Here is a 27,474-nt window from a genome sequence, read left to right as displayed (position 1 = left end):
ATTCTTGACCTGAGCGTGAATCTGGAAACTCCACACATTGTACAATGTATCCATTTTAAGTTTGTTTACCTTCTCTTTAATGACTTAACAGAAAAAAACTGCATGATGAAATATATTTTCTCCAAATATATATATATTTATATAATATATAATCTTAGTTAACTCAAAGGTATATACATTGTATAATAAATAATATTTATAAAAAGAGACTTTTTGAATATAAAATCAAAAAGATCAACAACTTCTACAACTTTTTACAAAACTTTGGATACAGCAGGTTGGTAGGAAATTTCCATTGGATACTATTACCTGACGACGGCGAGAATGATTACAATGCACTCGATGTACTATTATTAAATAATTACTTGTCGGCTACTTGAATACGCCCCAGAAACATGACTTTGTCACTTTTAATATAGAATACATAGATATGAAAAGACTGTTGTGAAAATTTGTATCCATTCTGCTGAAATAATTCTCACATAAAGCAAGCATTATCCGGTTGACATGATTTAAAACTTTTCAGTCTAAGGTGAGACGAGGAGGGGCATTTCAGATTCTATAGCGGGGACGGGGTGTGTATCTTTAGCAGGGCTTGTGGCCAACAGATTCAAGAGTGCAGGCATGGCCTCCAGACGATCATCTTGGCAAACCTGCCTGAGTGAGCAGGAAGATTGCTTGACCTGGTATTTTAGGCCAGTGTTAGGCAGACCAAAGAGAGAAGGAAGAAAAGGAAGAGAAACCTTTGTTCTATTCTCTACCCCCGCTGCATCTCTTTCTGACTCGCCTTAAGACAGCACTGTGGGATTGGTTCACACTGTTGAATCCGTTTGCCTGTTCTGCTACCTTCCTCTGGGACACTGTAGAGGACCAGTGTGGATGAAGGAGAACTCAGCTGTGAGGTGCTTTTCCCAAGGGAGGTGACCGCTTGCCCCGCTTTGAACACCTAATCCTGCTCCTCGGCAACTGCATGGATTGAAGCTATCAGCATGCAGGTGAGGCCGGAAGATCTGTGGTAAAGAACTGCGTTTCTGTTCACTCACACAGGCCAAAGGCAGAAAAGGATGCAGGATGACGTGTCCTTATTGGAGAGGAAAACAAGGAATCATTTTTGCCCTCCCCATCTACTAGTCTCAAAATTGGAACTTAAGGAATAGACTGCTACTCTCTCTCTCATTGACGCTTTGTCTAATTTATACTAAGGTGACCTCGAGTCCAGCTGCTCTACCTGGCGCTGTGTTGATGGAGAATCTGCAGATGAGCAGGACGGGGAGGGATTGAATGGCCCCTTTCAAAGACCCCACTCCTTTCTTTAGGAGACCATTTGGGCTGGAGAAGGCCACTCCCCTCCCCCATACATAATCTATTTACAATGTCCACTACAAAAAAAGAAAAGAAATACTACAGTAATGGTGGGAACTGCAGATGGTAGAAAAAGATTTTGAGATCTGACTGCAGTTCACAGGAGCCTCTCGTGCAGAACGGGGTTACAGAGAAAATGAGGCTGAGAAGAACACACAGCTGCTCTTCAAACAATTTACCAGGTCACCTAGAACTCCTAGTTCTTCAAAACTCAAAACCCTACTCTAACAATTGCCTTGGGCCTCCCCACCACTTTATCCTCGCTAAACCTATGGCTTTTCTCAGAACGTGAAAGTCTATCAGATTGGAATGGGAGTAGACAGACAAAGGGAGACTGCAGGGGTTTGTCCTACTTCGCAATTCCCACCTCACAGGCATCTTGGAATGTCACCATGAGAAGCAGTTTGGAGACAGAATCTTGCCCATGCTGATGTCTTTACCACCAGGCAAAGAGCTCACAGTAGCCCAGCCTGTTCTGTTGGAGTAGAAATTTTTTTCCATTTTTATTTAACATGTGCAAAGATAAGCCTCAGGTCTGTTCCTATCAGACCCCAGAGAACTAAAAAGAAAGCCCCTTCTTTAAAAGCCACACACCATCCAGAGTAGGGTGAGAAACTTAAGATGGGAGAGAGGGAGGGAGGCCTCCCAGTCAGTGGGCAGGTTGGGTCCAGGTAATTTACCACACGTGCATCTGGCAACAGTCTGGATTCCTCGCTGTCTGATGCGGAGGGCTGAGCCCGGCTTAGGTCCTGCTCCCCATAGGACTTCAGTGAATCTGCCCAGCCACACACTTCACCTTTCCCAGTGCCCTTTGGAAAATAAAGAGGAAGAATTAGAAGCAGAACTGCTTTCCCAGGGAGACCACCCATAAGGGTGCCAAGATCAGAGGCTGCTGACAGATCTCAACATTTCTCTTGGACTTGGCGGTAACAGGGAGGGAACTCGAGTGGCTTTTCCACATCCCCTCCTGTACTTGGGGTCCACCGCTGAGGAAGGACACATGGTCTACAGGAACAGTAAAGCTTTGGCGTCCACGGTCTGGTGGGGGGAACCGAATCCCACCTCCCCCACCTTCTAGCTGGGGCCTCATGACAGGAATTCCAGTAGCAGGTAACGACCCTAATGAAGGAATTCGTTTTGTGTAGAGACTTAAGAGAAACCTGGCAGGTGTAGGGTCCAATTTCCAACTAAGCAGATTCCTGGGCACCAATGTTTTTGTATCACACTAGATAATTTCATAAGGAGCTGTCCAAACAGGAGAAAGTCTCTTGAATTACATAATTATGAATAAGTCCTGCTCATGGGACACCCAGGTGTACATTTTATTCATTGTATATTTACCTCTCACAAAGGATTTGAAGCCTGAGTTTTTCAGGCATCCCCAGTCAACCCTCAGCTCCCCGGGGTCCGACAGATTTGACAGGGGCAGAAACACACTCAAGATTCAAGGGACATGTCCAAGGTCTCACAGCAAGTTAGTGACAGGTCAGCACCCAGGGTCAGCCAGGCCACCTGCCTTGTCCACAGTCCTTTCCAGTTTACTGTGCTCACAATATCTGAATAACAAGGAATAAACCTGGTATTTGTAAGGTAGGAAATCTGTGGTTAGCCTGAGACATCGGACAAAAGCTACAAGCGATGGAAAAGATGCTTTCCTCTTAAGAAAGGATCAGGAGCCAGGCCTTCCTGTGGCATAAAGCCAAGTGGTAACTGGGGTTACCACTGTCCCCCAAGTGCGTGGAGGGCACGCATCCTGCCCTGAAGATCCCTTCTCTCTCCTACTTTCACTGTTGAGTCAGAGTAGCCAAGAGAAAAGCAAGAGGCTCTGTCCATGTGGTCCCTGCCAGCCTGTCTCGGAAGTTCCCACTTTGCCTACAGTGTCAGTGTGGATGAAAGGACAGGAGAAGGGGTCCCAGCCTCTGGCTCCAGACCAAGCAGCATGCCTGGGGGGAGCTGCTCTTGGAGGTCAGCTTGGCCCGGGAATCTGCTCCCTCCTCAAGAACACTTGGACCCTGTGCCGGAGCTCTTGGTGTCCCAGCCTCTAGTCCACACCAACCCTGCTAGGGACATGGCACTTATCCCCAGTTCACAAATGAGGAAACTGGGGCCCAGAGAAGCAAAACAGCTTGCCCAAAATCACTCAAGTTGAGTATTAACCAAAAGGGCATAGCACTGGGAGCAAATTCTCCACTTGTCCCAGAGTGGGGGTCACCATCTACCTGAACATGGTGTCTTAAAACCGTGTCTATGTAGCACTTTCCATAAGACTGGAAAACACCATTCTATTAATATTTCAGAAATGAGAAGGCAAGAGCTGATGGAAAAACCTGGTTCTTCTTAGGACCCGTATTAGCACAGGGGTTGCAGGTGGTGGCCTTCTGAGGGCCAAGGCAGCACCTTCCCCACTGGCAGGTAGCTTATCTTGGCTGCCCACCTGCGGAGGAGAAGTGCTGAAACAGCTCCAGGGTCCTGAATCTGTGCCACCTGAGAGCCCCCTGGAGCCAGTGATGGGGCCCGGGGTGCTGCTGTGGCCTTAACAGGACCCACATCTGGGGCTTTCTGAAGGCAGAGACCTGTGCTCAGTGCCCAATCTGTGCAATGAGCAAGCTAGACAGGTGGCCCTCTGTCCAGTGTGAGTATTCTAAACTCTGATTCCCCCACCACCCCCTCAGAATGGCCAGAGCTGTGTCCTGCTGGACAGTGGGGACACCGTGCTGCCTCTGGCCATAGTGGACATCAGAGGAACGTGGCCACTGTGCTTTCAAACATTCCTTCCACCTGGACGGCCCACCATGAGCCTGTACACTCTCTCTCATGTGATGACTTTTCTTTCATTTTGAAAGGCAGTCAATGAAACTGCCCCAGTGATGACAGCCTTTCACTGCATCGTGGCCGCCCTCATGTCACAGCTCCCTCATGGCATTCATCACACTTTCTATTAGTACTGTATTCAGACAAGCAGTCACAGCTGTTGGCTCACTTGAGCCTCATAAAAATTCTGCTAGGCTCTCATTATCACCACCTCTGCACAGATGAGGAAACTGGGCTCCAAGGCTCCATGGCTGGTAAGCAGTGGGGTGGGAACCACCTCATCCTCGTTCCACTCACGACACTGCTTTTCCAGACACCAAGAAAGGGGGTGCCTCTTTTCTGCGTTTCTGGACTCTGTCCCTACCAGGATATAACTTGAGCTACACAGAAGGGCTTCCCAGGTGGGCTGGGGGAGGCACTCCTCAGCCAGAGCTCTCCCCATGATGTCAGGTTCTTCCCCCAGGCCCACACAGCACAGACGTGCACCCCAGCTCCAAGGTGCGGAACTGCATGACCCAGGGGGGTGCTCTCCTGACACAGCCCCAGCCAGTGATGACGTAGGCAGGCAAGTCCTTTGCTGTGAACCAAGCATTGTCCCCCATGCTTTCTCCTTTGCTCCTCACAGCATTTCTAGGGAGGATGACAGATGAGAAGACAGGTGTGGGAAGACTATCTTACCTGGATCACACAGTTACAAGTGGTGGAAGCTGGGCCAGGGTTCATGCCTCTGGATATTAGGCTCCCTCTCAGGGCAGAGAAAAGGGAGAAAGGACACACCAGCCTCAGAGACTCTAGGACCACCCCACAGCAATCTTGACCTATCCTGGGGACCTATGGATCTGAGGGCCAGGCACGGTGTCTCCCACGCCGGCCACCTCTGGGAAGCTTGGCAACATAATCCACCCGCCTTTGATCCCTTGATTACTCACCACCATCACTCTGAACTTGACTCCTTCCTCCTCCCCATCACCATCCATAAACTCGGGGAGAGTGCGCCCCGCTCCACCCAAGCTTCAGATCTGTCAGGATGTAGGCTTATACACCGCTTCCCCCACCCACCTCCTTGAGGCTGCTAGGATTTACTCTTGTGCAAAAACTTGCCCTCTAAGTTCAAGGTGGATGCACAATGACTCTGCCCCAGGGGTAGAAGAGACTTCGGCCCACTGTTTCAAGTATTTTAACCCTCTTATTTTACAGTAAGAAGACTGAGGCCCAAAGAAGAAAAGGGACAGGAAGTTAAGGGCAAAGTTGGGACCAGAAGTCAGGTGTCCCAGCTTCTAACCGCGTGGTGTCCCTCCTCTGGCTCCTCATATACTCAATAATGAGAGCCAGTGGCCGTGCAAAAATTTGACCTGGCTCGTAAGTGACTAACTTGGATGAAAACTGTAATCAATTGCTTGCAACCTCCTGTGCATACACTTGGTTATTATCTGTGCTTTGTGTTATCCACCAAGGACCATTCCCACCTAAGCCTGGGAAAGCCCGGCTTCCTATTTTGGCTGTAGGAACTTGTGTCTTGCATCACTCAGAAATAATAAGGAGTTGTCAGGAAAAGGAGATGGGCAAACCCAGCTCCCTGCACCAAGGCCCCCCAGCTTCCCCACACCCCGCCACCCTACCTGGCTCCCTACTTGCAGGTGTGCACGTCGTAGATGCGGATGCACTCCTGGCAGCTCACATAGCAGCACCAGTGGAAGATGCAGTGACACTTCTCCTTCCGCTTCTCCGTCCTCGTGTTGTGGCCGCGACCACAGCAGAGCAGGTCACAGCCATCGATGCCGTGGGAGGTGACATTGCAAGTCCGGTCCCTGGTGCCAAAGGAGCCTGTCTCTGGGTTGGGCTCACAAAAGTTGGGGGAGTTCTCATAGTAGACCAGGTCCCTCTCGGTGGGCGGCTTGAAGAGCGCGTACTTGGCGCGGAGTGTTTCCACCCAGCCACGGGACTCGCGGTGCTTCTCCACCACCATCTCCGAGGCGCTGTCGTACTTGTCCTTGAGGAAGTCACCGATGGCACGGAAGTCGGGCTGGGCCCACCAGCAGGTCTTCACCTCGCAGCTGCCGGACAGCCCGTGGCATTTGCACTTGAGGTGCATATGGTCCAGGATGGTCTGGGGAAGAGGAGTAGCAGCTGGCCCCCAGACTGACCCCGCCTGGGAGCACACCTAGACCTTCCCCTCTGCCCCTGCACAGCCCCCATCCCTGGAGCCTTCTCTATGCCTATCCTGTGCCAGGATGAGAATTGATCAGGGATGAAGACCCCAAAGAATGGTGACCACTGTTTTCCTCCCCTTTCCACTCCAAGCATTGGCAGAAATCACATCCATTTCTCAAAGCCATAGCAAATAGGGATTGTTATCCACTTTTAAGAGATGGGGAAACTGAGGCTGGGAACTTAAGTGACTCACCCTGTCAAACAACCATAGGAAGAGGGTGGAGGCTGGGTTCAAAGCCAGGCCCACGGGCTTCACATGTAGGGCTCTACATGAGCACACAGAATGGGCTGGCTGGTACGTGCTTCCTGGGGCCGCCACACTCCGGGGCTGGTGCATCCCCGGGCGGCCGAAGACCCAGGACAGTCCAAGGAGAAAGGAGGGTGAACAAAAGGAGTGACTATGGGTGGGGGTGGGGGTGGGGTGGGGTCCAAGCCTGGCCAAGGGGAAAAAGAAGAGCAGGGAGCCCCGGACCCACAAGGGCTTCTGGAAGGAACACCGGGGCAGGGTCGCGGTGACTCACCGTGCGGCCGGCCTCGTTGTTGTGCTTGTTCATGGCCGAGCGCGCGTCTGGCCTGTTCTCGCGCGCATCCGCGAACTCCCGGGACACCAGCACACCGAAGTCCGCGTCCTCGCTGCAGCCGCCCCACTTCCAGCCCTCGCCAGGCGGCCCCTTATGATGGGAATCGCAGCCGCAGATGGTGGAGGTGCCCTCAGCGCAGGAGCGAGTGACTGCGAAGGCCACGCCAGCAGAGGCGATGGCGTGCACGAAGGCCGATTCGCGGGTGGCTGCGGGAAGGGGGTGGGGAGGCATTGCTCAGACAAGGTCCTGAGATGCAGCCACCCTGCCTCAACCTCCCCAGCTGGGAAGGAGGGCTCGCCATCGCTGAGGGAAGTAGGAGGAACTGAGGTGCCCTTCAGATCCTCTTTGGCTGGCCCAGCTCCTGGTAGGTATCCCCACTTTGGGGATGAGCAAACCGAGGCCCAGGGCAGCTAACTTATTAACCCAGGGCTTTAACGGCTGGCAGAGTGGAGCCTATTAGAAGCAGGGTGGAAATGATGGCTCTGGCAGTTTGCTGAATAGATAAGGTGGCCCTGCTCCGTCCTGGCCCCACGCGCCCCTGCCCTCCACTTTCCCAAACTCCACAGAGCCCAGAACAGGCCTGAACCTTCCCAGTTTCCAGAGCCCGAGGTCTGTGGAGATGAAGGCCTGGGAACCTACAGCCTAAACCTACCCAAGTTCCCCCACTCCCTACCCGGATGCACCTGGGCAGGCTCTTTCCTTTTTGGAGCCACTCTCTTCACAGAATGGAAACAATTTCCCTCTGCCATCAGAGTTCCTGACTAGCAGGTGTAGCCAGCATCTCCCCCTTCCCATCCTCCTGTCCTCACCCAGACGAGGCCAACGTGTTGGGCTGAGAAGGCCAAGCCCCTCCTGGGAGGACAAAAGACGTGGGGCAATTCCCCTGGTTCTGCCCCAGGGTCCAGGGAAGAAAAAGGAGAGACTCTCAGGGGTGTCCCCCAAACATCATGATGATGGTAGCCACTTGGGTGCTTGGTAGGCAGCAGGTTCTGCCCTCCGTATCCTTTATCCCATTAAATCCTCTTAACCCCATGGGGCAGGGAGTCTTCCAGGCCCACTCTACAGATACACACTGACGATGAGAGAGGCAAAGGCCTGAAAGATCTGCAGTCCAACCATCTCTCTTCACTGGCGAGGAACCCAGAGCAGGGAGGTGACCTGTCCAAGGCCACGCAGGCTGCAAGACGCCGGGCTGGCCTAGAAGCCCGGACTCTCGTCCAGAGTGCTACGCGAGATCGCAGTTCGGCAAACAAGGGAGGCTGGTGGCCCCTCGTAGCCACTGCTGCTTCTTTAGAGGCTCCAGCGCCCTGGTGGGCCATCTGCAGGGGAGGGTCCTGTTCTCAGCCCCAGCAGACGCGAGGGGAGCGCGGTGCGAGCCCGCCAGCGCGGTGGAGCCCGCGCAGCAAGGGCGGACTGCGGCCAGGGGGCGGCCAAGGCCTGTGGCGCTACGCCCTGGTTTCGAACCCGGTCCCTCCACTGCCCCAATTCCAGCCCCCTCCCACCCGTCAGCGTCCGGGGGCAGGGGGTGCCAAGGGTGAGCGCCTCGCTTCCGGCCCGGCCTGCGGCCTCTCGCGGCGGCAGTGGTGCCCGGGCCTCGGGCTGCGCTCGGTTCCCAGCCCCGGGGACGCGGGGGCGGCGGGGGCGGGGCGGGGATTAGCCTGGGAGCGGCGCTGACAGCCCTGCTGTGCCGGTCCTCGTCCGGCGGGGCCCGCTGGGCCGCTCAATCCGCCTTTGTTTGCGCGGTGTCACACCGCATTACCCGCATAATGCGGCCGCCGGGCCCGGGCCGCCGGGCCGGCCGCCACCGCGTAGCAACGGGCGGCTCCCGCGGCCGGGCCGCGCCCCCAGCCCCGGCGCCGGCCGGCGAAATCCCCATTGAAGCGGCGCCCCCCGCCCCCGCGCCGCGCCGAATGGCCAGAGGGCGTGTGAATGGCGCGGCGGCCGCAGCGGGCGCGGGGCCGGGCCGCGCGGTGGGGGGCGGCGCTCGGGCCCTTTTCAAGCCGCCTAAGCCCCTCCGGCCCGCCTGCCCCCGGCCCCACCCGGGGGAGCGCTCTCGGGCTGGCAGCGCCGCCGCCTGCGCCCGGCCGTCGCGGCCTCAGCCTTTCGGCCGCCGGCCGCCGACCCCCGCGCCCGCCTCCGGGGTCCAGGCTGCCGCTCCCGTAGGGCTCCGTCCTGGGGCGCCTGCCCGCGGCCTCCGCGGAAGATGCGCGCCCCGGAGCAGGACGACTCCCTGCCACCCTGGTCTCAAAGCGGTGGCCGAGATTAACCCCTGGCAGCCCACCCAGCGGGGGTGAGGGACGACCCGGCTCTGGACACTGGGGCGCGCGTGCGTGCGGGGGCCTTCTTCCCGGAGACTGCTTAGCTTTCATCAAATTCCCAGAGTCTCTGACGTATTACCCCCTTCCCGATACAAAACTGCCCTCTTGCAATTTAGAGATGAAGGCACGTTCTAGAATCTGCAACGGTGATTGAAACTGAAATGGGTCATGAGTGAATCGGTCATAAAGCTCACAGACCCGATTTTCACCGGCTAATGTCCCGAGCGGGGAAGAGCAATCAGAAGGTGCGTCTTGCTTTTAGGGAGCGCGTCTAGACGCCAGGCTGTTTGATTAAGCGCTACCTGGCCCGAGGTGGGGCACCGGAAGGCGGTGAGACTGACACAACAGCAAGATCAGGTTTGAAATGCAAACCGCCGCCACTTGGCCCCAATTAGAGGCCAAACCTTTTATGTAAACAAGGAATAATTAGCTTTGGTAACAGAAGCGTAAACAGAATCATCATCCATTGATTCGCTAATTGCCCTTCGGTCCCATAACAATAGCCTGTAGGTCAGACAAACCCTGCTCACCTGAGGCACAGGTTAAGGGGGACTGCACTCTAAAACGGAGAGGTCAGCTTCCCCCCCCACCCCCCGTTACCCACCACTACCCTCCCCCAAGGACCCCCTGGCTCTCAGATCCCTTTTCTTTCTGGCTATAAATGCAGCTCTTCTAAAAGGAAGGACTTTGGGACTCCAGGGTTTGGGTGGCAAAGCCCTGTTGGTGGCGAGAGGCTTAAGTTGCTGTGCAAAAGGAGTGGTGACTCCTGGAGGCCGGGTGGGATCATTAAATTCCTGCAGTTTCTCAGAGTTGCCCATCTTCAGCCCAGAACTCACCAGCCCCAAAGTCCCCTTCTTGGGAGCAGTTGTCCCTTTCACCCAGGGCCTTCATGTTTAAAGTCAAGTTGTGTGATTCCCATTCGTTAGAAGCGCAACCTGTTAGACTCCCAGGTTGTAAGATGGCTGAGAAGTTACGCAGAGGCCAGCACGCCCTCTAGCCCCACCACAGTCCGTCGGTCTGTCCAGCTGCAGGAGCATGGGGACCAGCAGAAGTTTCTCACAGAAGTACTTGGGAGCAATGCAGTGCCACCAGCACCCAGCATCTTCCTCAGCCCCGGAATCTTCTTTGGGGGGGGCGGATCCAGGGGTGGCAATGCCCCCATCCCACCCCAAAACTAGATTTGCATAGCACTTAACACAGTATTGGTGAAATGTCACAGCTCTCCATTTCAAAGCCTGGAGCGCCCGCTGTGAAAGCTGGAAGGCGGCAGCCTCCAAGCCGGCGCTGGATCTCAGGGTCCTAGAGCATCTCAAGGCTGCTCAGCAGCCAGCAGCACTAGGGAAGGTGTGGCAGCCATGGCAACAGCTTGGGTCTGTCCAGGGAAGGACCTGACCCACTTTCGTGGAGGCCCTGGGTCATGGCCAGTTTTGTCACCCTCCCCTGGGGACCCTGGGCTCAGAGCTGAGGCACCCTGAGGTGGAAGAATCACTGTGTCCTGATGCCCTCCCCCAACCCACCCCGCTCCCACCTCCTACCCAGCCCCGAGACAGTACCTTTGTCAAGGACGGGCCCAAAAATAGCCAGGCTGTCGTCTATGGTGGTGCAATTCCAGCGGCGCCCCCGGAACTGGTGCTGGCACTCTTGGATGCCCAGCTTCACGCCCTCGGCCACGCTGGGCATGATTTCGATGTAATTGCGGCAGAAGCGCAGTTGCTTCGGGACCAGGCCTGGGATGGAGCCGCAGAGCAGAGGCTGAGATCCCAGGGATGTGTACTGCTGGCCCAGGGCCAGGGACCTGTGGGCACACAGAGGGCAGTGGCACTGCAAGCACAAAGCACACGGCCCATCATGGGCACCGTTTCTTCCTCATGAGCTCTCTGGGGTGGTAGATGGAGCAGCAGAGGGCCTGCGAGCCTGAACCCGGAGAAACCTGGCACCGAATGCTGCCCTCACAGACCAGAGCTCTGACCCAGGCAAAGTCAGCCCTGTGACATGGGCATATCTGCTTGCAGGGGCATGAAGACCAGCAGAAACCTCTCGTGGGGGCCCTTGGAGGACATTACAATACATGAAAAGAATCTAGGACTGGAAAGATGGCATTGGGGACCTCGGTCAAGTCCCTCCCAGGCTCTGGGCCAGTTTCCCTGATGGGCATGAAAGGACTGGCCTGGGCAACCTCCTGAGGAGTCTGAGTTTCTGGGTCCACGTGAGACTTCCAATGACCCATGGGAAGGAGCTCAAACCTAAAAAGAGGAGGGTGGAAGGGGGGTGACTTCAGCCCCATCTCAGAAAAAGCAGGGAAGCGGGGTAGCCTCGGTCCCAGCAGGGAGCTTGCACATGCATATGTGTGTGTGCGAGCACACACACACGTGCACACACACACGCACACGCGCACACACACACACACGCTACCCATGGCAATGCCCCTCAGCCTCTTCCGCAAGACACTGCCTGCCCAGCCCAGAGCCTCCCAGTGTCTCCCCAGGGAACTGGTGGCTTGCACCAGGTCCTCTGTCCTTGGTCCACCATGGCCTCCATGACCATCTCCACAGCTCCACAGAAGTTTCTAGAGTGTCATCTCTCCTCTCATCAGATTGGAGCTTGGCTTTGTTTGGCTCAGGAGGGAGAGGACCTCAGATCATACTCCCCCACACAACACTCTGTGACCTGCACTCTTCTGCCCCTCCTTTTCCAATCAATGTCCTGTCAATCTCTCAGGTTTTATAAAGAGTCAACAGAAGGAAAGGTCTTGCGGGGAGCTGGGAGAGGAGGAACAAGAGTTTAAAATACTAGAAAACCAAGGTGCTACTTTTCTACTTGCTATCCCTACCTAGCACAGTAACCGCAGGAATGACATTTTGTGGGAGGAGCTGAGAAAATGATCCTGGGTCTCGGTCAGCTTCAAGGCCAATTGCACTCAGCCCTGCCATCAGAGACAGTGAGAGCAGGAAGAAGGAGCACAGCGGGGTCCAGAGCCTCGCCCTTTATACCTAGCACTGACCAATGCCTCGGTCAAGTCCCTCACACGAAGGGACAGCAGACATCTTGGAAAGGTCTAGAAGACCCAGGGTTGGGGCGGGGGGCTGACCAGGAAAAAACACATAAAAGCTTTCTAGACAAGACACTAGGATGAACCAAACACCTGTCATTTAACCCCTTACTATGTGCTTGTGATGGACACCAGGGAGGGGCAGTGTGGCCATCTGCCTTGGGCTGGCTCTGGGCTCATCAGAGGGATGAGACGGGCCCTCATTTTCCCATTTGTTCGTTTATTCTTGGGGCAGGGATTGCGGAACGAGATCTGGGAGTTTGGATGGTAATGTTTATGAGACATTATTGGTCTTGAGCATCAAGCCCTTCTAAAGAGAAGGAAGGGCAACCTGCAGGCCTGACTTACCGCTGAGAATGGCTATTCCTGAATTCCTTCGTACTGGGCACTGGGCTGAGTCCTTTCCTTGGCTGAATCTTTATAACAGTCCTATGACATAGGAGGGCGTTATATCAGCCCCGTGTTCAGATGGCTTAGCTTTGCAGGTCGAGTAACCAGCACAGACCACAGAGTTGCTAAGGAGCTGCTCGTTGGACCCCAGGCCATCTGACTCCAGTGCCCATGGGGAAAACCACTGTGCCATCGTCCCTTCTGGGCAATGCCTGCCTGGGTCTTGAGACGTGAAGGTGGCTGCAGGACTGGTCCATGTGCCCCTGTCCTCAGCACTGAGCCTTTGCCTAGGTGGGGTGGAGCGGGTCGACCCAGAGCCCCCGATGGGCACATGGCACACAGCACTTGACAGGGCCATGCAGGTCACCCTCTCCTGCCCTGCCCTATTTCCAGTTATAAAAGGGGGTGATAATGATCATCAAAGCTCTGTCGTTTATTATGTGCTTGGGCCGGTTCTGAGTGCTCTCATTATGTAACCCTCACAGCAAGTCTGGGAGGTCGGAACTTCATTATCACTGTCGCCATCCCATTTCACAGAGGAGGAACCTGAGGCCAGGAGCTAAGTGACCTGCCGATCTGCAGGACTACAAAGTATCAGAGTCGAGCCTCCCTCCCAGTTCAGGAGGCCTTTCCCTGTACTCTTAACCACTATGTCCAGCCCTGCCCTGCCAGCTGCCCCAGCAGTCCTGAAATCACTGGGGAAGGAAACTGAGCCAGAGTTCAGTGCTGGTGGCTCCACAAAGTGCCATCCTGGGAGGGAGGCTCAGGAGAACGGTCCCCCTGGGAAGAAGCCCCGGCCTTTTCCACGTTCTTCTCTGATGTATAGGCCCTGAAGCCTTATATGGGGACAGCTGGAGAGGGGAGCTGAGGTAGAGGACGCTGCCACCCCATGGCCACACCTGTGTTTCTTCCTGAGTGTGGCACCATGAGGACCCCTGTAAAGGAGCATGGTGGTGATTGCCTGCCACCTCCCCATATCCTGACCTGATCCCTGACTGTCCCAGAACAGCGTGGGGAGACCTGGCACCCACTCCCCAGCCTTGGAGACCCTCCCCTTTGGCCAGAATACTCCCCAGCCTCCCCACCAGGGCCGCCATCCCTGTTTGTCCGTAGACGTGTAGACTGGCCCTCCAGGACCCACGCTCTCTGTTAGCCTGGCCTCCTGCCCCCACTGTACACACTAACGTAGGCAGGCCTGTCCCAGGGTCACCTCTGGCTCCCGGGGTGCTTGCCCCATATCATTGCCCATTTATTGGTCTGCACACCAGCCAAGCCAGATTCCCAAGGCTCCAACCTCCCTTTGCTCAGAGAGATGAAAGTGGGGCCCAAAGGGTACTCAGGGATCCTTCCTCTCCCTCTCCTCTTGTTGTTTTCCTTCCACGTCCTTCTCCCATTCACATCCTTTGCCCTGTACCTCTGCAGGCCTGGGTATCCTCACGCTGAGTGGGAGGCTGAGCGCTGGACCAGAATCAGAACCTACAAGAGGAGCCCTAAGAAAGTGCAAGGTCCATTATACAGATGAGAAAGTAGAGGGCCCCAGAGAGAAATGACTTGCCCAAGGTCATACAACCAGACCCATGGAGCCAGGTTAGCTGGCTACCACCGCACAGAGCAGGGCTGAGATATGGAGGAGCCCCTGTTGGCTCTTCATTTCCACTTGGAGAGGCTGCCACTTGTCCCAACCTTACAAGAGGCTCCCTGTTCCCCAGTTCCCTCCCACAGGGTCCCAGGTAGCCTGCCCAGCCCGACAGAACCCCGAGCCCTGGGCACTGGCTGGCATGGCGTGGGTGGCCGCCAATGTCACAGCTGCTTCCCAAACATCTCCCAGGAGGGAGATGCCACAGTCCCCTGTGGGTCACCAAACCCTTGCTAGCTGAGTCCTTCCTATGGTACAGTCGTCATCTCTCCTCCAAACCAAGCAGATTTTCTCTTGTCCTCTGCAGTCACATTCAACACTAGCAGTAAGAACAGGAATCATTTATTTAGCACGTACGTACCAGCCACTTCATGTTTAATCCTCACAACAGCACTGTGAGGTGGGTGCTGTCATCTCACTTGCCAGATGAGAAAACTGAGGCACGGAGAAGTTGGGTGACTTACAGAAGGAAGTGGCCTAGTCAGAATTCAGACCCTGGGTTTGACTCCAAGTGTGATGTCCTCCAAAAATAACTCCCAGCCTCAGAGATGATGAGTTCATTTCCCCCCTCCCACCAAACCCTGTTTTCTTCCTGCTGCCCGGGTCCAACAAATGGTGTACCCGGGAGCCAGGCTACCTGGTTCAAATCCAGCTCTGCCATTTCCTTAACTGCTGATCTCAAGCGATTTTTTTTAACCTCTCTGTGCCTCAGTTTCTTCATTTGTAAAACAGACATAAATGGGAGGCACAAATGGTATAAGTGCCCGGCATATGGGAAGCCCTCAGTAAGTAGTGGTCGTCGTGGTTGCCATGTGTTTTAGAAGCCATCGCCTGCCCTGTCATCAGCTTCATTCCTCCTGCCCTCCTATCCCTGACTTGATAGAACACAGCAGAATATTCAGAGCCTTTTCCCATCCATCACTGGCAAGAATGCCTTGAATCAGAGCAAAGCTGGCCCCTTGTCTGGCAGCTGGGTCCTAACGAGGGTGGCTGAACAGACGTGTGATCTGGCTGAGTGTTAAAGGTGACCCAAAGGGCAAGGGCAAGGGCATCAGGATGTTTCCAGGATGCTCCATGCACGGGTTTTAACTCAGATGTGGACATCCTGCCAGTAATTAGCAAGGGCCTCTGGGGATGAGGGTTTAGCTCTCCGGGCTGGTGTTACGGCTAATGAGGCTGTGGCTGTGGATTGATTTCTGCAGGATAGCTGCCCTCGCCCAAATGTGCCCTGCCACCCCTGACCCTGAGCCTCCTACCCTCACACTGCTCACGACTGCAATTCCACCAGCAGAGGCAGGCGCGTGTTCATTTAACTCACAGGTTCTGTCCCTATTACTGACGTGGTCGATCCCCTGGGGGAGGAGGTCACACAGTGAGACTCATTCTCCTCAATTCTTTGTACCAAAGTGTGAGTGGCTTTGATTAGATTTGTCCAGGCTGCGGAATGACTCGCAGCCGGCTGTTTCACACCTCCATGCCTTTGCACAAGCTAAACCCCCCACCTGGAGGGCCTCTCCACTGCCCAAGCCCCAGCAAACATCTTACCCGTCCTTCCACCTCTGATTCCTGGGTCCCCTCCATTCTAAAATTTTCATGGGCTCCACACAGTAGTAACCTGTCCTCCCTCTGGATTTTGCCTCTACCTTATTCAAGCCTTCTTATCTCCAAGTGCTGGACTGATGTGTTTCCAATTCCGTCTGGCTGTTCTGTGTAAGTTCCCTGAGTCCAGAGATGTGTCTCCTGCCATTGTTCCTGAGACCTCCCCCATCTCTCTCTCTCTCTCTGTCTCGCTCTCTGTCTGTCTCTCTCTCTCTCTCTCTCTCTCTCTCTCACACACACACACACACACACACACACACACACACACACATACACACACACGAGCACAGGCACATTTGGTCTACCGAAAGGCCAGGTACGTGAGAGGTATTGGCTGATTCTCAAGAGAAGGAATGAACGAGCCCTTCCCCAGAAGGCCAGTCTGCTCACCCCCCACCTCGCAGCCCCCATCCCTGCTCGCCAGGCCTCCAGGAATCCGGAGGTCCTGCCTACACACAGGACAAGACTCCTGGGTTCCGCTGAGCAAGTTCCTACGTTTGGGTCCCGAGACAATGGCTAGGCTCCCAAGAGAGGTAGGGGCCCGCCTGGCATTAGCAGCTGGTGAGGGGGAGGATGGAGGGCACTGCCAGGGTGTCCCAGCTGGGCAGGGGTTATTTATACCCAGATCCTGGCCCTGCCCTGACCAAGGGCCCTGCCACCCTCCCCCTGAAGACAGCTCATCTTCCACCCCAGCCACCCACCACCCAGCTGGGCTGAGCACAGCCAGGCAGCCAGGCAGATGGGCAGTGGCAGGTGCCAGCCAGCAACAGGCTGCGTGTGAGACCTGTGTTGACCGCTCAGGGCCAAATCCCCTGTCCAAACAGGCTGGACTGACATCATATGCACGGCCTCAACAGACCCCAACCCCCACCCAAGTTACTACCTCTACGCACACACCTTCTGTCTCCAGAGGGCTGAGACATGGTGAGCACAGAGCAGAGCTCAAAATTTTAACCAAAGACTCCAGGTCCACCTAGATGCTGAACTGACTTACGTACATAACATATGGTATGACACCAACAAGTGTTCCATGCAGGGCGTCCTGTACAGGGACGCTGGCTTTGCTCACCCACAGATTCTGCTATGCACCCAGCTACGACATGCCCCGCTGCCAGCTGGCTGTGGGCTAACTATGTGCCTTAGGGGGGCACACACTGTGTTGTCCCCACCATGTTTCCCTCAAGGAACCATTTGGGTTGGAGTCCCACACCCAACTGGGTAGCCTGTCCAGCACCCAAACTTATCTATATTTTTGACCTTGGACTCTTCCAACATTATAGGACTTTTGAGATTGAAGGGGCCTCAGAGCTCATCTAGTTTAGGATGTTTCTTATTTGTTAGCCATTTTTTCCAAATACATGACCTCCCCCTTCTCCTATACATAAAACAGATAAAAAGAGGGACCAGTTCCTCAAACAGCTAAACATAGAACTACCACATGACCCAGCAATTCCACTCCTAGGTATAGACCCAAGAGAGTTGAAAGCAGGGACTCAAACAGATACTTGTACACCAGTGTCCCTGGCAGCATTATTCACAGGAGCCAAAAGGTAGAAACCACCCAAGTGTCCATCAAGAGATGAGTGAATAACAAACTGTGGGCTATCCAGACAATGGAATATTATTCAGCCTTGAAAAGTAACAAAGTTCTGATACATGCTACAACATGGATACACATCGAAAACATTGTGCTAAGTGAAATAAGCCAATCACAGAAGGGCAAATGTTGCATGATTCCACTTACATGAGGTACCTAGAACAGACAAATTCATAGAGACAGAAAGTACCTTAGAGGCTGACAGAGGCTGGGGAAGGTGAAGGGAAGTTACTTAATGAATATAATTTCTGTTTGGGATGATGACAAGTTCTAGAAATAGATAGTGGTGATGATTGCACAACATAGCAAATATACTAATGCCACTGAATTGTACATTTAAAAATGGTTAAATTTGGGGGTGGGGGGAGGTAGGGGCCTGGAGTCCCAACCCTCAACCTTATCCTTACCTGAGCTATAGCCCCTCTGCAGGATGCAACCTGAGAACCACCGGTCTAATCCCTTCCTTCTCTAGAAGGGAAGACTGAGGTCCAGAGAGGGTTTGTCATTTTCTCGGGTAACATGGCCACATATGGGTGGGGCTTTGGAAGGTGGATCCAAGGACGCAGCCCAGGGAAAGGCTCCAGGGTTCCCTGTCTCATCCCTCCAGTCTCAGAGTGAAATGCATGGCCAAGCCTCCCCCAGTCGTGTCTTTCTTGGTGTCATGGTTCCCTCGCCTTCCCCTTCCCCATGGTGAGGCCTAACTATCTCTGCCAGCCACAGACAGGGCACCTTAGGATTCTGAACCAAAGAACTGGTTAGTGTCTCTCAAAATGACTGAGACAGGGGCTGGCAGGGAGGGAGGAGGGAGATGGAAAGGGGGAGGAAGCAGATACCACCTCCTTTGTGGTCATTTGTCTCTCTCCTCCAGAGTGACCATGGTGGTTCTGGAAAGCTGGCCATAGCCCAGTGCTTGGTGCTCCATCTGCTGGCTTCTGGGCAGTACTGGACAGATGCCCTTCCTGCCCCTGGGTTCAGAGGGACCCCACCTCGGCTTGGGAGGAGACGGAAACTTCTAAAACAAGAAGGGAAAGCTTGAAAAAATGGGCAGGCAGTAAAGAGACAAGCATTGGCCTTGGAGCTTGAGGCTACTCCTGCCTTTCCAGTTGGGTCAAGAGGCCGCTCAGGGCTGGCGGCTGTCGTGAGGGGAAACCGGACAAGTTCAGGGGCACGTGTGCCCAGACGGACAGGCCAGGGGTGGCACCCGGTGGGTCCTGATGCACCCAACTCCTAGAGCTTCCAAAGAGCTAAAACCCAGAGTGCTGAGGCAATCACTGCTCCTGACACGGGAGGCCACAGGTCCTGCCCTGGGGACATTCACTGTGGTGCCTCAGCAGGGAGCTTGTGACGAAGTGAGATGGAGGGACCTAAGACAAGATTCACAAGCTACCGTCTTTCCTCACCCATCTCCCATCTACTGGTCCTCCCTGGCCCCATGGGTGCTGAGCACAGCTCTATGCCCTCCCACCTTAACCCTATACCGTGTCCTTCTCAGTCGAGGACAAAGGCAGGGAGTTGCTTCTGAATCCAAAAGAATTCACGTGGTTCCATGGTCCACAGATGAGGCCTACAGAGCCCATTAGACGCCTTTCATCAAAGAGGCAGGGCGGTCTCTCTAGATCTTTCCCCACCAGCCATTGGTTCATTCACTCAGCAGGGATGGATGCGCCATCTGCCTGTCATGTGTCTCCAGCTTGGCTAGGGGCATCCTTGTTTATGTGGAAAGGGTCCACACACTGAGCTGGGACCCAGGGTCCTGAGGCGAGTCAACGAAGAAGCAACTGCAAGAGCTTCTGAGCCCAGCGGGGCGCAGGTCCTGCTGGACTTCCCGTCTGGATTCAGTCCTAGCCATGCAGACTGGGGCCTCACAAGAGCAGTAACTATGTGGAGTGACTGGAGGTGCCTGACCTTGGGAGAGTAGGTGACAGTCTCAGGGAAACAAATTCATTCCCTGCCTATTCACTCAACACACATGTGAGTGATGCCTGAACTGGGCAGAACGCCAGGCCTGGGAACATGAAGACGAATTAAGCCACGCCCACAGAGCACCCAGACCAGGAGGCGGCTGACCGATGAGCACTATTCCAGCATCTGCTAGGTCTGGGTACCATGAATGAGAGACAGAGGGTCCAAAGGCCCTTGTAACTTACAACCCAAGTAACCACCATGCCAGAGAGCACATGGTAGGAGCAAGGACATCCTGGATGGGAGAAGTGAGAGGGTCCCAGCCAGTGGTAATCAAGAAGGCACTACAGAGAGGGGAGGCCACTGAGCTGGTGAAGGATGGCTGCGAGGGCATTTGGGACACCCTCAGGAGGAGATGGGGTGGAAGGGAACAGCCCCAGGCAAGAGTCAGGAGAGGGAACAGTAGCCGGTCCACCCCAGCTGGAGTCCAGGGACTGTACAGAGCAGAGGAGGGGGAAAGGGCCCTGAGTGCCACGCTCTCTTTCAGTGACTTGAGTAGCCATTGATGGTTCCTCAGCTGAGTGTTAGAATATTAAGCTGTTAGACGAAATCTAACTGCAAAATGAAGCCAGGCGGGGGGCACTAGACACCGGAGTCTGGGAAAGCGGCAGGAAGCCCGTGGGTTTAGGCTCAGGCCTGGCTGCACGTTACAAGCCCTCAGGGGACAGGTTTCGCTGGTCTGGGCTGCGTCTGTTGTGTGGCTGGAGCTGAGCCCATCCCGTCTAGGTCAGTGGGGTCTGTGGCCTCGGATCTCAGGACAGCGTCATGGGGAGCAGAGAGGAGGCAGTAAGTAAGGACGGGCAGTTGTTTGGTCGCCTGGGCAACAAAGGACAGAGAAAAGGGTGACGAAGATTTTGAGCCAGGATGACCAGGAAGATAGAGATGCCATCAACAAAGAAAGGGAACTTAAAAGGTAAAGCAGGTTTGGGAACAAAGAGAAGGAAGTTTGTGGGGCCAGTGAGACCTCCAGGCACCTCTGGCTGGAGGTGCAGAGCTGGAGCCCAAAAGCAAGACAGACGCTAGAAACTTAGATTTGGGAATCTTTGTCCTAGAGCTAAAAGTAGAACGATACGTGAGGCCTCATCTCCCCCAGTGGGCACACGGGAAAGGGTGAGACAACCGGGAGCCTCCTGATAGAGCACTGGATGCCATGTGCCAAGGGAGGGGCCCCAGTGGTGGCTTAAGGAACACAGGGCTGCCCTGGGAGGGAGGGCACCAGGACGGGGGCCAGGACCTCACACCCGAGGGCTAGAACTTCAGGCCAAGAGGTGGGGAGGGCTCTCCTGAAACTCTGCAGGAGGCAGGTTAGTGGGGCCTGGCTTGGCCAACATTGGCCCAAGCACCCAGGTCTGGCTTCTGGTTCCCAGCATTCTCGCTCAGGTCCCAGGGAGGCACGTGGCCAACATACTTGGACAGAGTCAGTCACCTTGCTCTTCCTTTCCTTGGTTCCTTCCCTCTTCCACTTTTGTCCCCACCCTCCTCCCTGCATCCCAAACCTTCAGTCCACAGCCTCGTCCTCCTGCAGCCTCCTGCATGTGGGGGGGGGGGACGGGGGGAGGGGGGAGCTGGGAGAGCAGGAGGGAACCTGTCTGTGCACAGGGTGGGACCTCCCAGCCTGACCAGTCTTCCCCACCTGGAAGTGGCAAAGGCCACTCTCCCCTCCTGCCGTGGGACCCAGGGTCTGGGCCTCTTCAGGTTGGGACAGCTGAAACCTGGGTCTTTGGATTTAGGTCAGCCATTCCATTCCTGGATCTGTCACCTGTACTGGGCGACCAAGGTCCCCATGAGAGTGGCAGGAACAGGAAGGTGGATGTTGGGGTTGAATGTGAGGAAAACGGAGTTATTATAGGCCAGGGGGCCACAGAGCCATGGGTGAAAAACCACACACACCCGCCCAAAAAAGAAAGCAATGTAAAAAGCCATTCCCTCTCATTGAGCAGCAGTCCCTGAGGACTGGCCAGGAGAGTGGGTGGGTGGGGGTTCCCATCTTCCTCTCCCTCCCTACACTCTCCAATATACCTCCCTGGCTCTACTGGCCAAGCAGCTGTTGCTCCATTCTGTGAGTGGCTTTGACAGCTCCCCTCTGGACCCCCGACCCCACACTTCTCGAGGCTACCTTTCAGGGCTAAGTGGGGCCCTCAGAAGAGGCAAATTAAGACCGACCACCTGGAAGCCTAGAAGGGCCACAGAGAAGCTTGTGGGCAAACTATCAAAGCCCTGGGATTCATCAAAGACTGAGTTCCCAGCCAGAGAGAAAGGGGTGCAGGTGCTAGCCCTGCACTCCATCCTGGGTAGCCCTGTAGGATGTTTCTTTGGGGAGAAGAGGGAAGAGAGAGGAGGAGAGAGAAGGGGAAGGGAGGGGAGGGGAGGGGAGGGGAGGGGAGGAGAGGAGAGGGCGGGGCAGAGCCTTGGCTGGAATGTTACAGCTTCTGTTCTCCAAAGCAGCTCCCAGAGCGCCTGGCCTGCGGCTCCCGGCTGATCTGATAAGATGTGACAAGGCAGCCTGAAAAATGTTGAAACCTGTAAAATGTTTAAACCTGTTTTTTGTTGTGTTGTGAGCATGAGGGTTGTTTTTTTTTTGGGTTTTTTTTTTCTTCTCTCAATCTCATAGGAAAGTGGAGTTGATCAGAGTGGCGCAGGGGAGGGTTTAGGAGAGAGGGATTGTCCCCTTCAGCCAAATTGGGAGGTGGGGTGCAGAACAGGATGGTCAGACCTGAGGAGGAGGAAAGGAGGGTGAGAACTGGCAGGAAGAAGAAGGGGGGTGCGGGGAAAGAGGCCTGAGAAAGGGGCCGAGAAGGAGGAGGAAGAAGAGGAGGAAGGGGGGAGGGAGGAAGGCAGGGAGGGAGGGAGGGAGGCTGGGAGAGAGCTCTGCAGCTCCAATTTGGGTGCTCCCTCAGCACCCCGAAAGCACACAATGAGCTGTGGCTCTCTTTTTTCAGGCAGGTACTAGCCCAAGAAGACACGGAAGGGCCTGAGCCCAGATGGGTGTCAGAAGGGAAAGGGGACTAGACCTGGGGCCTCACTCCCAGGTCCCCAAAGTGTCTCCTGAGAGGCACCAAGAGCACAGGTGGACAAGTGCCCACAAGTGACCAGGAGGGGAAACACCCCCAAGTGCACTTGCTTTGTTGAGCAAGTCAGAAGCCACAGGTGAGCCCGAATGATCTCACCCTTGTTCAGTAGACCCTGCCTTTTGGAGCTGAAAGCTGTGGTCTAGCCTCTACCTTCAAATGCGCAAACGATTGTTATGCTCTGGTTTATAGATGAGGCGACTGTGGCCCAAAGACATCAAATGACTGGCTGTGTATCACAGAGCTCTTGCCCATTGGTTTTGGGCAACTCTCTCAAAGTTCCCCCCAAATGAGTCTAGTCTTTCCAGGCAAGAGATGCTGAGCCTTCTAGAAACCATGGTGGGGCCAGATGTGTCTGGAATGCTCTCTGAGTACAAGGTAGATAATAAAGGCCTGTTGAGGAAAAGTCTCTGCCTGAGAATCTTCTCCTGCGGGTTTCTTGCTATTTGGAGGGCGTTTGTGGGCACGACAACATAAAAGTGCCCTCGGAAGGCTGTGGAAGCATTCTGCATAAATGGCCAGACATTGCTCATTCGATCACAATCTCAGCCCATAGACCATCATAGTTGGGCAGGACCTTGAGCATTATCCAGTCCGGGTCTCCGGGCAAATGAAAGCCCAGAGAAGCGAAGTGCCTCTTGCTCGGCGCTCCTCCAATGGTTGGAAGCAGCACAGGGCGTCCAGCCCAGGCCTCCGACCCCTAGCCAGAACTGTCTCCCTTACACCAGGCAGTTCCTTCTGGAACCAGGCAGTTCCTTCTGGAAGCCCCCCGTCAGAGGACTGGGGCTTCATTCAGTACCCATGGATTGTGTGCCTCGTGAGTATGAGACAGAACCTCCACCCCCCTCAGTGTAGGAGAGACATTCCCGCAGGTGACCACTGCCAGTGGCGGAGTGTGAGAAATCCCACTAGGGATGGAAACCACAAGGAATGGGAACGCTGAGGAAAGAGGGGCTGAGGAAAGCGAGGACGACCTCTGTGACATGACACTCAAGCAGGGCCTTGAAGCTGAGCTCACCCGGGACGTCTTTTACCCTAGAGTTCTGCCATTAGTTTCCTCACCCCTCACTCTACTAATCAGAGTCTAATTTAAACTTTCCCTAAACCATGTTTGCATGTTTAGCTCATTTCAGTCTTAGAACACTTCTTCTCTCCCCACCTCCTCCAGCCCCTAAGTTCTGTTAGTCTCCCATTTTACAGATGGGGAAACGAGGATTTGGTTGCTTGTCCTGAGAAGCCAAGTATGCTGGTTCCCAGCCAGGATTTTGCTAGGTTCCCACACTGCTTCACCCTTCAAGCCCATCTCCTCTGGTAAAAGGTCCGACGTAGCCTGCACAGCCGTCGTGTTCACTTTACTCTCCTATTCATCCATCAAAGGCCAATTTTAAAATCCCCTCTTATTGTGTCCAGTTGAAACTGCATTTCCCAGCTCTCACACACACCTCCGGGGTAACTTTAAGCACCTTCAATTGAATTGTCCGTTGACTTTCTGTGTGACTCTCTAAACTTGAACTTTTTTGAGAGGAATGAATGATTTCATTGATTTTTGTATGCTGAGCAGAGTGCCCGGTTTACCAATGGACTTGGCACTCCCATTCCTCTTGCCATACTGAGCAATTCCACCTGTTACCCCAGCCACTCTCCTCACCACCCCCAGCCCGGATCCCACAGGTGACAGCCAGGGCAAACTAAGGGCAGGCCATGGCCCTACTCGTTCTCTGGGCCTTATTACACAGCTGCTGGCTTCACAGTCTGGAAATCCTTTGTTTGACTCTTCGAAGAAGCCCAGGAGGGAAGGTGGAAAGCAGGGTGGCTCGGCTGGGAGCTCACTCTCTAAAAAGCAGTTCCTGGTCTTTAGTGTCTTCACTCAACAAACATGTACAGTAGGCCAGACCTTTTGCTGAGTGCGGGAGCACAGAGATGCGCGTCAGGCACTCCTACTCTTGCAAGAACATCCAGCTCAGCCTAGGGGCTGCCCCCAGGTAGTCCATCCTCCTCCCCTCCTGGGGTCTAGATGCCCGCCGACCCTGCCTCATCCCCAGACAGCGCACTGACCATCGGCACTGGTGAGGACTGGGGCCTTGAGGACTTCATCTTCCCAGACCATCCCACCCACTCCCTTCCATCACACCCTTCCATGGACCAAGGACATGTCTTAATATTTACCAGCTGCTGCTCGGGTCAGGGATACAGACTGTGGCATTATGGAACTCAGAACACTTGGGGTGGTTTTGAAAAATACGAACAACTAGGCTCCAAAGTCAGTTGTGCTGAATCAGACTCTGGAGAGGAGCCCAGGAAACTGGATCATTAAAAACGACCCCCGGACTGTGACAGCAGCACAGTATGAAATGATGAGATACAAAGTACCTAGCGTCCCTCAGGAAGTTCTCTGGCTGAAGATGTTTAACCTGAATCTCACCAAGATTTGAGAAGTAACTTTAAGTTATCAGGAAAACACCGGAGAGAGAAGAACAGCCCAGTCGGAATGTGGGACGGCCCCCAAGGCTACAGGCTTGAGCTCTTCAAAAGATCAGTGTCGTTTTTTTAAAGTGTGTGTGTGTTGGGGAAGGGTGGGGCATTTTAGATTAAAATAAACGTGATACATAACAGTAAAAAAAATTGGAATCTAGTTTGAAATTCCTAGCCAGAAAGGCATTTTGAGGAGAGTTGGGGGAAGGGAATCTTAATCATTAGGAATCATTAATAATTTTAAGTGTGATAATGGAATATGGCCATGAGGGTTATCCTTATATTTTGGAAATGCGGGGATGAAGAGTCATGATGGCTATAACTTACTTAGAAATGGTTCAGTGAAAACAAAACTCTGTGTGTGTGTGTGTGTGTGTGTGTGTGTGTGTGTGTGTGTGTGTCTGGTGGGGGATGCGGACGGGTGAAAGGCGAGAAGGAGTAACTATGGCAAAAAGTTAAAACAATTGAACTAGGAGAAATGTATGTAAGTGCTCGTGCAATTCTGTTTTCCTGATTGACAATTTTCATAACGAAACTTTGAAGGCACAATAACAACCCAAACTTCACCTAATTCGTGGGCACTTCTTAGTGGAACCCGCACGGGGCTCCAACCCCGGACTTGCCAGCAGGAGCAGCGTGGGGCGGTGGCCGAGGCCTGGACCCCGCTGGGCGGCAGGTGCGCTCGCTCGGGTAGGACAGGGCCCGGCCTCAGGGCGACGTCCGCCGCTGCCTCTCCAGGTGGGTATTTCCCTGCGTTCCCGCGAGCGCTTCCTCGCGCCCGGTCCCCCCACTCCCCCCACTGCGCTGAGCACGCGCAAGGGAGAGGAGCCCTGCCCGGCACCTGGACTTCCCCGGATCGGCTTAGGGAGGCTCCCCGCAAGTTCAAAGCGGTGGCTGCCCCTCCGCCCCCACCCCCTGCCCATCCGCAGGCGAAGGAGCCAGAGCGAGCCTCAACATCTTCCTTTGAGCCCCCCCGCCCCCCCCCAGATTCATCAGGCCTGGAGTGCTGCCTGCTGCCAGTTCCTCTGCAGGGTCCTTACAGTCACTCACTCTGGCCTTTCTTCTCAAGGGCTCATTACCACGGGCGCCTGGGTGTTGCAAGCATTTACTCAGCACCTATTAGGAGTTGTATTCTGGGTCCACGCAGGACCTCATTAAATGTTACAGCATCAGAAGTGTAGGTCACTGGTTCTCAACCCTGGCTGCACGACAAATGCACACCCCCTCCCCCCCCCCCCCGCCGGGTGGCTTAAAACCTGATGCCTGAGCCCCCACCCCAAGAGAAATGGATTTAATTGGTCCGTGTGCTCCCTCCTCTCTGTGGTATGCTCCTTTCACCATTTTAAGAGGAGGCAAGGTGGAGAAGCACTGTCCTGGGTGGCAAACAAAGCTCAGAACCTGTCTCTGGTAACATGGGGGTGGGGAGGTGGGGGCACAGCGGGGCACCTCAGCCCTCTGCCCTCTATGGGGGGGGCACCTCCTCTTGCTTGAAGCACCAGTCCATCCTTTCCAACCAAGGTTTTGCCATTCCTCTCATGAAGTAGCCCTCCTTCCCTGTCTCTCTTCTGATCTCTCAACAAGTCTCCATCTTTATAGCAATGGGAGCAAAACGTTTTTGATCCAGCAGCACATCACTAGTGTGTTTGGGCATGTCCCTCCATTTACATACACTTAGGTCGAAATCACACGCCAGCCAGCGACCGTGCTCATGTTTCATGTGCGTTACAAGACATACGTTAACATGCATTGGAAAAGACAAGATAAAATGTCTATTTCAAAAGAAATCATTTCCTCCCACAGCCTAATGCTTTCTCTGGTGACTCCCTGCCCAAGCTGTCAACTCTCATGTCCTCTGGTTTTTCTGCCCTTATGTCCCTTCTCTCTGATTTCCCGCTCACTTTTCTTAGCCTTGTAGTGGGGCATATCTGTTTGGGAGTAAGCGGAAATTCTCTGGGTGGAGATGCAGGATGCCATCAAACATTCTTGGGGTTCAAGATACCAAGGCTTTTCTCCAACTGGGTTCCACATCTTTCTCAGTTCTTGCCCACAGTTGCCTTTTTTTTTTTTTTTTTTTTTTTTGGTCTAGGACTTTGAATTCCCCACTCATCTTTCATCTGGGAAATGCTTTTTCTCTACAAGTCCATGATGGAGGCCTGCTCACCTCCTCTCAGTCTGTCTTCACTTCCTGCCCCCTCACCTCCCATCACTGCGTACAACACCCTGTCGTCCCACCAGACCAGGCTTGTTCTCACACCAGTGCAGTGCCACAGGGAATTTCTATACTTTTAGTCCTGTGTTCTAGTCACATCCATCACCAAAATAGAAAGGAATTTCTTCCAGGGAAACATACTTTGGACACAAAAGATAACATCATGCATGCACACACAAATAGCAAACATGTAAAGTAAAAAAAAAATT

General features: G+C 54.2%; 1 protein-coding gene across 3 annotated transcripts in view; it reads right to left on the bottom strand.

Moving 5' to 3' along the window:
• Positions 1–59: 59 nt before the first annotated feature.
• WNT3 (Wnt family member 3) overlaps positions 60–27,474 on the bottom strand; it is a 48,488-nt gene continuing 21,073 nt past the window's right edge. The window contains exons 2-6 of one of the 3 annotated variants that reach the window (XM_033089055.1): positions 10,837–11,078; positions 6,906–7,171; positions 6,578–6,712; positions 5,793–6,280; positions 244–2,171 (exon numbers count right to left, since the gene is read on the bottom strand). In XM_033089055.1, coding sequence (XP_032944946.1) covers positions 5,801–6,280; positions 6,578–6,712; positions 6,906–7,171; positions 10,837–11,078 — 1,123 coding nt within the window. In that variant the 3' untranslated portion in view covers positions 244–2,171; positions 5,793–5,800. Of the gene's footprint in view, positions 2,172–5,792; positions 6,281–6,577; positions 6,713–6,905; positions 7,172–7,638; positions 7,752–10,836; positions 11,079–27,474 lie in introns of those variants that run through there. The other 2 variants (XM_033089057.1, XM_033089056.1) reach the window with 2 other exon arrangements.

This window comes from Rhinolophus ferrumequinum, chromosome 21, assembly GCF_004115265.2.
Source record: "Rhinolophus ferrumequinum isolate MPI-CBG mRhiFer1 chromosome 21, mRhiFer1_v1.p, whole genome shotgun sequence".
NCBI lineage: Eukaryota > Metazoa > Chordata > Mammalia > Chiroptera > Rhinolophidae > Rhinolophus > Rhinolophus ferrumequinum.
This window is presented reverse-complemented; position numbering and strand designations above follow the sequence as displayed.